This window comes from Aptenodytes forsteri, unplaced genomic scaffold (genome assembly GCF_000699145.1).
Source record: "Aptenodytes forsteri isolate BGI_AS27 unplaced genomic scaffold, ASM69914v1 Scaffold2, whole genome shotgun sequence".
Lineage (NCBI taxonomy): Eukaryota > Metazoa > Chordata > Aves > Sphenisciformes > Spheniscidae > Aptenodytes > Aptenodytes forsteri.
Window position 1 is genome coordinate 4881452 of NW_008795695.1, and position 13052 is coordinate 4894503.

Below are 13052 nucleotides of genomic sequence, written 5' to 3' on the forward strand. Positions count from 1 at the left end.
TGCTCCCAATCCGTAACAGCAATCGTGCAACCAGGCAGTCATCTAATGTGCTGAACTATGAAACCGAGGAGAAAGGCTCATGGGACCGGGTCCTGTACTCCTGACACTGTGACCTTCCCTCTCTGCCTCCCCAGCTCAGCCTAGAAATCGTGAACCAAAGGCAGAGCAACCTGAGACCACAAGAAAATCAGTAGCATCTGGTCCAAGCATATGAACTGCCCGGGGCAATGCTACGTTCACTGACCAAATTAGCGATATTGTCCACTGCCAGGCAAGAAAAGCAAAAGATTGTTTGGCCTTTCCCAGCCACAGATTACATTTTTGTATTTTTTTCTTACTTTACAGTATGATGTAGGGCATGAGACTGAAATAAGTTGGTGTGACTAAGTAAAAACTCTTTGTACTAACCCACTCATCTGCAAGCTATTCATGTGAAACAGAATAAATGCCTACTGGCCGGCAAAATCTGCACTGCAGAGCTTTGAATATGGAGGTGTTGAACAAACTACATGTTTCCACACAAAGAAAATAACACTTAAGGTATAACAACACTTCAACTTTTTCAACTAAATTCAACTAATAAAACTTTAGTATTAGCAAATGCTCCCATTTGTTTATGCAGCAACTTCTTTGTTCTATTCCTTTACTTTTACAAATCTTTCTGACCCCTCCTTCTCTTTGGCTGTCTCAGTTTGCTTGCTTATTTTCAATGCAATCATCACCTCTTTCCAAAAAGAGGCGACTCTACTAGTTTTACCTAGTTTGCTGGAAAGGTAACACCTTTATGTTTTATGCCCTTAGCAAGGACAAGAGATGTGGTGTCCTTTGAGATTAAAATTAATGTCTGTTATAGCCCAATATATATGGATCTGCAGAACATTAATTAACTTACTAAAATCAACATCCTCATTAGTGTTTCCATATCAAACAAATAGCTCGCTATCGCTATGAAATTCTCAAATTGCTATTTCCATAATTTTCCTCTGGAATAAGCCATGTATACACTGTAGGTACGTCAGTCACTGTGACCATTATGCAACATCATCGGAGGCAACACGCAATCGCAAAGCTGAGAAACAGAGGACTCTGTGATCCAAGACTTTTAGTTATTTTCCAGAAATGCCTTTTTATTTAAGAAACCTGCTTTATAACTTGTTCTGACAAATGTCATAGCTGGAGAAATTCTTCCTCTAAGGGAAGATTTATGATCTATAGGATAGTTTTCTTTCTCTGTATTTTTCCGGAGACTGGATTCATCAAATACAAACTGTGCTTTGATTTGTGTGTCTGCTGTTCAGCACAAAGACATGAAATACAAGAATGGGAGAAATGACAATACACGTTACCTATAGGTAACTTTTGGGCACAGAAATATCATCCGGTGTGATCAACTGGAAAGTGCTGAGGTACTAGCGTAGAATGATGTGGTACAAACAGGATTTCCTGCAGAGAAAACCATGCTCGTTCTGTTCTTCACGCTGGCCACCACGTTGGCAGGCACATCAATACCCCAGTAGATGGTTTTGAGTAGGGACTGCCAAAACACCGCATGCAGAAGGTTGCACGTCATGGGAGGATTTCAACTGAGGAACATCCGTCTCTTGAGAGGCCATGGTACCAGCTGAAATGTCACAGGACATAGCCCAGAGCAGAACTAATTGTAAGGATAACCTAGTTCAGGAGTTGTCACCTCTGAACAGCGAAACAGAAATGAGAATATAACTCTCCTTGGAGAAGACTCCAAGGAACCAGCAGCAACCAAAACCTGTGACGCAGCTCAGCTTTCCTCTGACTGCATTACAAATGCCTAGGTAGCTAATGGGCCCGTGACTCACGGCTCAGTTTGGCCAAGGGCCACAGCACAGAGCTTCTGAACTTACGGTGGCGAGGACTGAGGCCATTTGCGCTTTCAAGTGGGATTTCAAGAGAATAAGCTTAGTCAGACTGGAAAGGACAAATACAATCACAAAATCTGAGCAAGAACAGTCAATAAGGTCTTGTTTACCAGAAAACCTCTGAGTAACTTTTGTGCTCAAAGTTAAAAGGTTGCTTGAGTTCTTCTCCGAATCAGGACCGAATGCCAAAAATATCAGACGTAGGGGGTGATGAGAGGTTGTCAGTTGACCTCATTTGGATATGGTACCACCTTTTGCAAGCTGTTTTTTTATTCATTAATACACTGATACACCTGGAAAGAAGATGAGGGCTACACTGGAAAATATTTAAATGTGTTCTGATCTCCGGGAATCAGCGGTAAGCTGTAGTCTCTCCCTCTGAAATGGACCTGATGCTGCGTCCTGAACTCTAGGTGCCGTATTTTTGTCACCTTCCGCTATTTTGGCTGTAGCATTCTCAAACTGCCCAGCCACCCAACTCAAACTAAGGGCGTTCAGCAATTTTAAATCCCTAAAGAGAACCACTGCCTTTGTGGTTCGCATATAAAACTGAGAAAAATACTAGTCTTACCATCGAAGGATGATGCTTTAGGTAATGGGATACCCTATTCTGAAGTCAAATAGCTGCTGCTGAATTACAGTTAGCCCCATAAGTATATGGAACATTTTAAATCATGAAGGCCTGTACTTTACATAGTAGAGATTAAGTAATTTTGAACAATATGTGTGACAAATGCAAAAAATATTATTTGGTGAATTACAGTTTTAAAATGCCCAAGACAACATTCAAAAGTAATCTGATGCTCACAGTCCCTCTGCTCATCTCTTTGGTTAGGCTGAATATCATTATTATTGGTAAACAATATGATTTAAAAAAAAAATAGTCTTTACAAAATCCAATTGAAGACAAATCTATGATATCTTAATATTTGGTTTGTATTTCTTCTCCCACTTGTGAGTTTTCCTGATTCAGTATTTTTTAAAAAAATCAAACTATCATTTGCTGATAAAAAAGGCATTGTAGCGTATGTCCAATGTATACAGTATTTAAGTCCAGGTAAAAGCAAATCAGCTATAAATTAGTGTATTTCACATATAAAAATGCTCTTTATGTTTACATTTCAGGCCACAAACTAGTCTCAAACTGTTTAAAAGTAGGCACTTAAAACAACCTGCACTTGGCCAAAAATAATATCCATCATTTTTTGGTTACTGAATAACTCCAACAGCACTTCTCTTGATAATATGCTTATGAGACCAATATGCACAGCTGCTCATCAGGTATTATCAGCCTGAAGTAGAAACTGAAAATAGCTTCAGTCTTTCTTGTTCTTCCTTATTCCCCTCATTTCAAGAAAAGGCCTAACACATGCTTGAAGACAACAGTTGGGAGTTTTCCCCCAAAATAAGCCCCAGCAGCTGCCTCTTGTGCTTTCGAAACAGCTTGTTGAACCGTTTGTACCACTTGCGTGTTCTTACACGGGAAGACCCCCACTCCCACGTGCTGTAGCGGGCTGCAGCTGAAGCCAAGCACTACTCATCAGGCACCGACTTACAGGAACTGTTTCTTTGGTCACGCGCTGTTTAATCATGAAATGTGATGGTCCAGAGTGGACAGTATTTTTGTTCATCCTGAGCCATGGCAACCCTCCCAGGTTATTTTAACGCCTGGCCATATGTGTTGATGCAGACCCCATCCTATTTGTCCCTGAGCTGACAGTATTTGTTCCAACGGTGCTGGCTGTTTCAACAGGCAGTTAATATCCATGTGAAGCCATGTAATTATTTCCCTGAATATCCAGGGTAAGGAGGGGGTGGGGGATACTGTATCGAAGTCTGTGGAGTTGGAGTATAAGGTGGAGGTAGGTCAGCTGGGTACTCCATTTCGTATTCGTAACTGTATGGTGGTGGAGCCACTGAAATGGGAGAAAAAAGAAGACATAGATAAAAAATCTTTTTTTCAGATGCAGGCCCCCAAGTATTTTCTACTTGACATTCAGACTTCCATACAACAGATTGAAAGTCTCCTGGCAATGCGCCCACTTTTTTTTCAAACTGCCATTATACAGTCACTTTATGTCAATGCAAGTCCTTGCTTACTGCCCTTTCCTTCACTGCTTAGCCGTGTGCCCACCGACATGTTGTGCTGGTAACAGTGTTTGAGTGGCCATATAGCAGATGATACCAGGGTGATGTGGCAGAGTTAAACTTTTTCAGGGAAGGAAGGTTGGGTTTTTACCAGATCCATTTTCTTTCATCCCCTTCAGCAACAACATGGACTTATGTCATCTCAAATTGACGGTGTAGCCAGGGCCTTCGCTGATCTCCACAGACCTCTCAACCACCCTCTGGATCCCCAGGAGATGTGTGCTATGCCATGCCATGCCAAACACGGCTGAAAGCTCCTCACTGCACAGCAGCGTCGCACCTTCCAGGGCAAATGCTGGACATCTTCCCAGATGTTCCCAGGGCTTGGGCTGAGGAAGAACAAAGCTTTTGCCTTGTTTACCCCAACGGAAACATCTGAGGAGAGCCCTGCATTTGTAAACTGGGTCAGGCATTTAGGAAACAACAAAAATATTCACAAACAGCTGAAAACATTTTCTCAACTACTTCTAATAACCTCTAGAGAGGAAGGATTAATTCAGTGATCATAAAGACAGTAAATGCTGCAGAATGATAGCACGGTAGGAACCGAAGTCTCCATATAAAGACCCCATTAGAGTAGTCTCTCCAAATTTTAAGGTCCAGAGTCTGCTTCTTCTCTGTTCATGTCACCATGGATGCTTTCCTATCCCCTCCCTAGATGTCTCAGGCAGACTGGCAGTGAAATAGCACTTGAATAGACAGGAAACAGAAACCTAGGATGTTTGTGATGGGGGGAAGAGTCTCAAATCCCAGTGTGCCATGAAAAGCACTCCCTGCTCTCTGAAAACCCAGCTGCCATTTGTGGCTGAGGCCAAAGGAAGGGCATTCCCTCGCTTGCTGTTCCTGTCCAAAACAGGTAACGGCGAGGGGGGCGGGCAGGGGGGCATTGATCACAAACCCTGCAGCCAAAGCCAGGTCAGTCATTACACCAGAAGTATTCATGACAGCGGGGAACACAGAAATAATTTCAGAGCTTCCCCATCCTCTAAAAAACTGCTGCTGCTGAGAGGAAGAACTGCTCGAACTAATGTTTGCACCAGGAACGGGGAGCATGCAGAGTCAAACTGCTTGGAGGTGGAGAGAGAGGGATGAGTCATTGCAGGAGCAGACTTGGGGAGGAAGAGGCGACAGCCCTGGAGTCTTCATTTTCCTCTTGTTTTTACAGCTTGCAGTGACTATTAGATTCTGAAGTAGCTCTTCAGCAATTCATGGTTGAGAATATTGCAGTTTTCTTTCATTACTCATCTCTCTATGCAAAACAATGTTGCAATGATTAGGATGATTATAGGTGGTTTTAGTTTAACTGGAAAGTAAGAGCATGAGGGAGAAAACAGACACTCAGAGCAGTGAATGTGATAAAGGAACACATAATAAATTGCATAGCTTGCCTATAAATATACATAATGCACCTGGGGTTTGCTGCAACCTTTGCAACAGGAGGGAATATAAAGGCAGGGGATCTCTAAGAGTGGGATGAGGGGACTTCATCCATGAAACACCATTGCCTTTTATTACAGTGAACTCTAAAGTTATCCCAAGGCAATCGCTCCTGGATTTGTAATTAACAGTGTCACTGAAGCAGAGACATAGCTGCATAGCATAAACACCATTATGCTGCTTCCAGGGTCAGTTTTGCTCTTTAACAACGTGGCCACTTTCTTGTGGTGGGGAGCCCAGATAAATGAGCCTTGCAGACCCCAGATGGCTCAGTGCAGATCCACCTTTGGTGCTCCTGTACCACAATCCTGGACTGGCGTGAGTTGACAAGTGTGGTGCAGAGAGTGGCTCTGCACAGAGCTAGCTCAGGTACAGCCTGATGTACCAGTTCCCACTCACTATGGGCACAACTGCACTGGAGCAGACCCATGAGGGGTCCCTCCTGTCCCCTGGGGTGCCCCAGAGCCTGTGACAGCTTATTAGCTCAGTGCCAGATCTGACTTAGGCTCCGTGACTCCCCTGGTGCTGCCCTGCACCTAAAAAACCATTACACCAAAACAATGTAAACCCACAGACAAGCCTGCACTGAGCACATCCAACACTAAGCTAGAGCTAACAAGCACTGCCAGTTCTCAGCTAACTTTGACCAAGGCAGAACGGGCATCTCTGCACCGTGCTCCAAGTTCCTATCAGTTCAGGCACGGTGCCAGGCGGATGCAGAGAGCTAGCTCGGATCCAGCACCACGTGCCAGCCAGCAGTCCCTCCTGGGACACACAGCAGAGAACACACTGCAAAGACGCCTGTGTGCCTTTGTAGAAGTCATCTGGGATCCCGCAGCACTCAGTAGGGCTTGTGAGCTCTGGCTGAGTACCAGCCAGCTTGGGCTGCATTAGACTCCACATGGCACCACTCGAAGCCTTTGCGCTATGATCCACAGACCTTATTGTCCAGGTTTTCCCCTCTCTGTGGTATGCCAGGCCCCCATTACATCGGACAATGAAAGGGAACTGACTGCACGTGAACAAGAGCAAATACAAGAACCAGAACACAAAAGAACAACAAATCAGCCGTTGCCAGAGAGCCTCTGGCACAGGGAGAAGGTCTATCCTGCACAATGCAGCACCGCCCTGAGCGAGGTCTCAATGTGCTACTGCGGGCACCGCAAGCCATACAGCTGTGCGAGTATGGCACCCCGCCAGATCTCATTAGCCCACTGAGTAGCTGAATAAATTAGCCCAGGCAGAGTGCTGCACTGACGAACACTGCGCATGCTGAGCTGTCTTGCGTTTCTCAGCAGGGAGTCCTGCCACTCCCCTCCGGACTGAGAAGAGACGCCTGCTGTATTCACATCCCCCATTTACTGCGGAGCCATTAACTATCCAAAGATACACTTCTACCACGAATGCAGGCACTCTTGCAGGGGTGCCATTTCGCTTCCTTACCTGGGTATGTGCTGATAGCGTTGATGTGTGTAGTTCGGATGACCCCTACTCGAGTCCCACGGTTGTTCTTCATGCACATGCAGATACAGATGGCGATCCCAGCAATCACTCCCATTATAAATACTATACCGAAAACAATTCCAGCTATCGCTGTGCCTCTGCAAGGGGAATGGAAACATGCAGTCAGTCTCAGCCAAATAATGTTTACAAAACAGAATTTTTTTCTCAGGAGTGGCCCTCGTTTGAGAAAAAAAGTGCATATTGATTGCTGAAAATGCTGCAAATTTTGATCCACCAGGGCATCTGAATAGAAGAAATGAAAGATTGCCAAGACTAAACTGAGAAACTCCTTCAAAGTCGCCTTTGCAATCATGCCAGATCACTCTGCTGATTTACCCTATGTTAATTCCTCCCATTCCAGGGCCTTCTGAATTCAACAACTTTTAAATATTACCAAGAATAATTTCTTCCCTTTCCCCTCATCACACAAGACTTTTTTTTCCTAAAGCCATTGGTATGATTTTCTTTTGAAAAGAAAGAGTAAGTTATCCCCAGTAATATATTCCAGAAGCATCCCAAAGCGCCTGCATACTGTGCTTCCACAGGAACGGTTTTGTCATTGTTTTATCTTAGGTCAAAAAGTCCTTCTGCTGTGCTTCTGAGCCCACAGATTAAGGAGAGCCTCCTCTTCTTGAGGATGAGCAGCAAGAAGCAAAGCGAATGCCCACTCTTTCACACTGCTGCTGCTGCAGCCAGCATAAGTATTTGAGGCTTAAACGATTTCTTTTAAACCGGTCCAAAGGAAAGAATTTAGCTCAGCCCCTGAAGTAATGAATCAGACTTTCCTTGAAATTATATAGAGAAAGGAAAGGAAGCCTTATTGCACTGACACACGGGAGAAAAACCTCACCAAGAGGCACTGAAGAGCTCCCAATAATAATGAGGGCAAAATCAGCCTTTCTGATGAACCCTAGTTCACTCAGGTTTGTTGTCAGGCACAGGCAGTGAAGCATATGGTATATGAAAGATGGTATTTATAGCCTGCCCTTTCATGAAAAAAACCCAGTGACTTGCCAGAAATAGTCTTACTCTGTGCATCTCTTCATCTTCCAGCGAAGATTTCAAATAGCAACCTTGCTGGCAACTTTTTTACAGGACATTTTAATCAATCCAAACTGATAGTTTGTCAACATGTATAAGCTGCACTAGGAATTACTGCAACGTAGAGAATAAAACAGGCACTGCAATACTACAAAGACAAATATTAAAAGGAGTCCAAACCATAGTTTAGCTTCCCCATGCAAGCATGGGAACACAGAGGCAGGCCTGATTTTCAAAATGCTGATAGCCTACTGGCTTCCAAAAAGTCAGCAAGAGTCAGGATGGACTCAATATTTGAAAAATCAGACCTTCTATTTAGGAACCTAAATATGAGTTTAAGAGCTTGTTTTTCGGCCCCAACTATTCAGGAACTTGGCCAAGATTTGTAGTACAATTACTGAATTGTATAGCATAAGTAAACACAGACAATTTGCTGTCTTACTAAAATACACTGCCAGGGAGCTAAATTGCTCTCTGCTGTTATGCAGCAATGAATGAAGAGTGTGCAGGGAGAGTAAACCTGTTAATATTTTACAGAATATATAAAGGCCTAACTTACAAAACCCTAACTCATGGCAGCAAGCACCAGGCCGTAAAACCAGTAGCTCAAAACACTGATGTGATCAAGTGCTTTGGTATTAACCACCTTGAGTAACTAAGAAACACCTCCCCACCCCCTCCACATCCCCAATAGTTTGCATCTAACAAAAAGATAGTCTGATGCTCGTGGAAGACGTGACCAAGAGACCTCCAGTTTTCCCATCCTGCTCTCCCTGGGAACATTATCTCTACCTTGAGAGAAACTGTCGATGAGAAAACAGTTTGATTCAGGAGACACTTTAACACAATACTCTCTTCATTCCAGGAATTTTTCTTACAATATCACAATTTAAAAATCAGGCATAATGCACGGTACCCCTATTATAAACAACAGTGAATCGCTACTGCTTTTGCTACATCCACTTAGTGGATGAATCACTGTGCCCTTCGCCAGGAGGGCTGCATCGCAGAATTGTAGGGAACTCTGTTACACTGAAATAATCCCTCTCCCAAGTGGAAGAAGCAGAACCAGCCACTGCTGACCACTGGCCTCAGGTCCTGCACTGCATTTCTGCTTTGTACACGGTCCACTGCTGCTTAGCTCCTGCATCCTAGGTATGCTCTGCCTGGCTGATCTGCTCAAATCCCAGAAACCACAACAGTTTCTTGCACTTCTAACCAGCTGCACCCTGAGGAAAACCCATCCTCCGTCCTAAAGGCTGACAGAAGCAGGTAACACACAGCACACGTTACCTTCCCAGTGCTAAATTAAAAGTTCTACATTAATAAAGCCCATTTTAAACACAGTTTAAACAGAGTTTGTCTCAGCTGTCCCCAAAGGCAAAGGTGTCCCATTTGTTCTAGAAGTGGTCAGCCAGATGCCATTCGGTCATCTGCTCTGAGCGATGGGTTGCACTCTTCATGCGCCAGTGCCTACCGGACACCCCAGCCTCATACCCAAAGCCCACTCTCCCCTTCTGCATGAACAGCGACTGCTCCAAAGCAGTATCACTCCACTAATTTAAATGATGATTCTGTGGTACTTTACATAAGAAGTATTCATAAGGAAAGGAAAAAAGATGACAAAAGGTCTGATACCATCTTCAAAAGGAGTTTCCACCTTTCCTGAGATATTAAGCAGATACTTACACACCTGCCAGCTTGCTTTGGGTGACAGAACTGAGATCCAAGGACTCACTTACAGCCCTATAGCTTTCCCTAGCGACTCTTCGGCAGTGTTGGCTGACTGGCACTATCTTGCCTCTGCAAAGAAAAAGTGGTAGGGCAAGACACAGCTGTAGAAAGCCCATCTGCGTCTGCCTGCATGTGAAATTCAGAAAGGCCTGAGGTCCACTGGCGAAACTTCCAAGCTGGAAAAGGCCTCTCAGTCTAAACACAACCATACTGGAAAGCAAAAATCTTCTGTCGGGCTAGCAAACCTGGGTCAGTAAGCCAAATAAGGAACGCCAGCTAAAGAATTCTTTTGCTGGTCCCCATCGTAGCTCCTGTTGGTACAGCCATGAACCAGAAACAAAAATGGTCACCAAAGAAAATATTCACCAGCTTAGCTCTGCTGACAAAACTGGTAAGTGCAAGTCTTACTCATGGTTCTGAAATCAGGACAAAAACCAGTTTAAATAGCTAGACCCACCACTGCTCATGGATTCAGGTTTTCACACTGCAATGGTAAATTTAGACCACCTATGGATGGTTACGCAAAGAGAGCCTGAGATATGGAGCAAAAGATGTAGGTCACTTTTTAAATCCGGTTACAGCCTGACTGAGTACCAGCAGAAAGGCGCTCGCTGGTCTCCGTGGGCTTCAGATCAGACCCAGTGCCACGCACGTGAAACTGTTCCAGGAATTGAGTGTTTGAGTTGAAAAGGATCTGTTTGAGAGGACTTCAGGAGATGTACTCTCCCAAGTATCTATAACAGAATATATATAACACTATACCACTCTCTGACGGTGAGTCAAAGCGTAAACCCATCCTGATTCAGAGACCTGCAGCCCCTGCCACTCACAACGCCCCCCAGTAAAAGTAGGAGCACTCTGCCTCTGAACATCAGGCTTCTCAGCACCAAATCCTGGCAGGACGACGGTCGTGCAGTAGCTGTTCTGGGCGCACAGCACAAAAATAAATGCTCATTCTTTTTGTGGAAAGCCTGTGGTATGACTAGAACGTATGAAGAAAAATAAGCATGTATTTTTTATAAAATGGCAAAGTTTCTCTTCATGCTATTAGATAGAAAATAGATATCCTATCAATAAATGTCCCTTATTTTATATTAAAAAATGCTTGCTTTGTCTCACCCTCACTGATATTTTAGACTTCTGTATAGAGACACAGAGGCGTACAGAGATTTTTCATGCTATCACCACTGCAGAGCTGTTCAAGGGAAAGTGCCTAAGAGAAAAAGGACACTGTAAAGCAAAAGTAGACCTAGAAACCACACAGCAGAGTCACATAGCAACTAGGAAGTTTGAAATAAAGGGAAAACTTTGAAAGGGAACAATTTGAAGGAAAACATTATGCAAAGTCCTTTACAGAAGCAAAACCAATGAAGAGAAAAAGACTGCCACAGAAAAACAATGCACAGAAAAGTAAAGATGGAGAGGGAAAAAACCAATTTTAAAGCTGTGGAAATGTCAAGAGAAATTGTTGGGGTAAAAATCAGATATTCAAAGCAGCAGCTTTCCACCTGAGTTTAACAACTTCCTGCTGGAAAGAATATAAATCTCATGCACAGCTTAACATTTCTGGCCCAGCAGAACCCCGTGCAGGGGATCAGGCCGTTTGCTGGGTGGCACCAATGCCTTGGCAATGCTGGAGCCAGGCAGGGCTCTCACCACTCTTGCAGCCGGCACGGCTGAGGTGCCTGGGGTCAAAGAACCTGTCCCTCGGGGGAACCGGTAACTTGGGTGTTTTACATAAGTGGCAGAGGCGTCACCAGCGGTTGCTCCAGCCTGCGATGGCTAGGCTTGAGATGACTGGAGAAAAGGAGAGAGACTGAAGAGCAGCCCTGCTCCTTCAGGTCTTAATGAGTGGGAATGGAGTTCATTTAGCATGCCTTTCCCCTCCAGAAGGCAACTAATTTGGGATTTAGGTGAGCAAAGTGGATGTCAAATTTGCTCAAGACGAATACCGCCTCCACGATCATCTCCACTTTGGGGACAACGGATCTTGGAGGCCTAAAAATCTTACGGCTCAATAGGTTAGTGTTTCCTGAAGGAAGAATGACTACTGAATAGGCATCAATTTTTAAATGCATTGTAAAAATTTGGGAGCCAGGTATACATGGCCTGCAACACGGTATGGCAGGGACTTTGTAGTCCATTGGCCTCTGTTTTTCTTTCTTGGGTTCTGCCCTAACTTCACACGTGGTATGGCATGGAGCATAAAACTTTGCCGGGGAGCCTGGTTTATTAGTAGAAAACTGCAAAGAAAAAAACTTTGTCAGCTTTTCCAGAAAGCCCACAGACTGTAATGCAAAATGTTTTAATCCCACCAGCACCGAGACAGTCCCTCCTGAGTCTGCACGCTCCACCCCTGCTTCCCACCCGGGGATCCCCAGGAAAGTGCACTGCGGCCGAGGGATGCTGCGCAGCATGTCCCCCTGCCCTCCTCCTGCCTCTGAGGTGTCCTCAGCATGGGGGCATGCACAGGTGTGGCTCCAGTTATGGGTCAGGGCAAACCAGGCGAGGCACAGGGGGATGGATGCCCACCAGCCCGGCCTCGTTGCACCAGAGACCTCCAGCCACATCCTTGCATCCCAATGCTGCTTCAGCCTCCCCCCAAAAGCCTGCTGTTGAGGCTTGGGTTGCCGTCCTCCTTTCACACTAGCACTCATGCCTCAACACCTGCCTCAGTGTGCAGGGAAAGCCCCAGCTGCTGGCACCATTCTCCTCCAAAGATGCCATGGGGACAGTTCCCCGTTGCACATCCTCCCGCATCCCCACCAAGCAGCACCCCTTGCCCCCTGGGTGCCTTGGAGGGAGTGGGTGCTGCCTGGCGCTCTGCTGGCTGTCCCTGCACCCCCAATTCTTCAGCTTTGGGTTGTACGACCCTCACACCCCTGCACTTCTTGCATTTGTTGTCCTTCACAAGCAGGCGGTTTCTCTCGATTCCTGTTTTCCTTTAGCCCTTTCCCTCCCTGGAACACCTTTAAAGGCTTTCTTAAATTGGAGAAGCCACTAGGGGCAAGTAGCCAAAATGATGCCTCAGGAAGAGCATAAGAAAAGGGAGAAAACTTTCTCTCCTGGCTTCCTTCAATGATTCACAGCTCAGCAACTTTCTGACCCAGACAGGTTGGTTTGTTTTTTAACTATCACTCAGTGGATTTAGAATCATAGAATCATAGAATAGTTTGGGTTGGAAGGGACCTCTAAAGGTCATCTAGTCCAACCCCCCTGCCGTGGGCAGGGACATCTTCAACTAGATCAGGGTGCTCAGAGCCCCGTCCAGCCTGACCTTGAATGTTTCCAGGG

General features: G+C 45.1%; 1 protein-coding gene across 1 annotated transcript in view; it reads right to left on the minus strand.

The window, feature by feature from the left end:
* Positions 1–1108: 1108 nt before the first annotated feature.
* Positions 1109–13052, minus strand: part of CYYR1 (cysteine and tyrosine rich 1) — a 61714-nt gene continuing 49770 nt past the window's right edge. The window contains exons 3-4 of the mRNA XM_009283061.2: positions 6924–7081; positions 1109–3811 (exon numbers count right to left, since the gene is read on the minus strand). Coding sequence (XP_009281336.1) covers positions 3678–3811; positions 6924–7081 — 292 coding nt within the window. The 3' untranslated portion in view covers positions 1109–3677. The remainder of the gene's footprint in view (positions 3812–6923; positions 7082–13052) is intronic.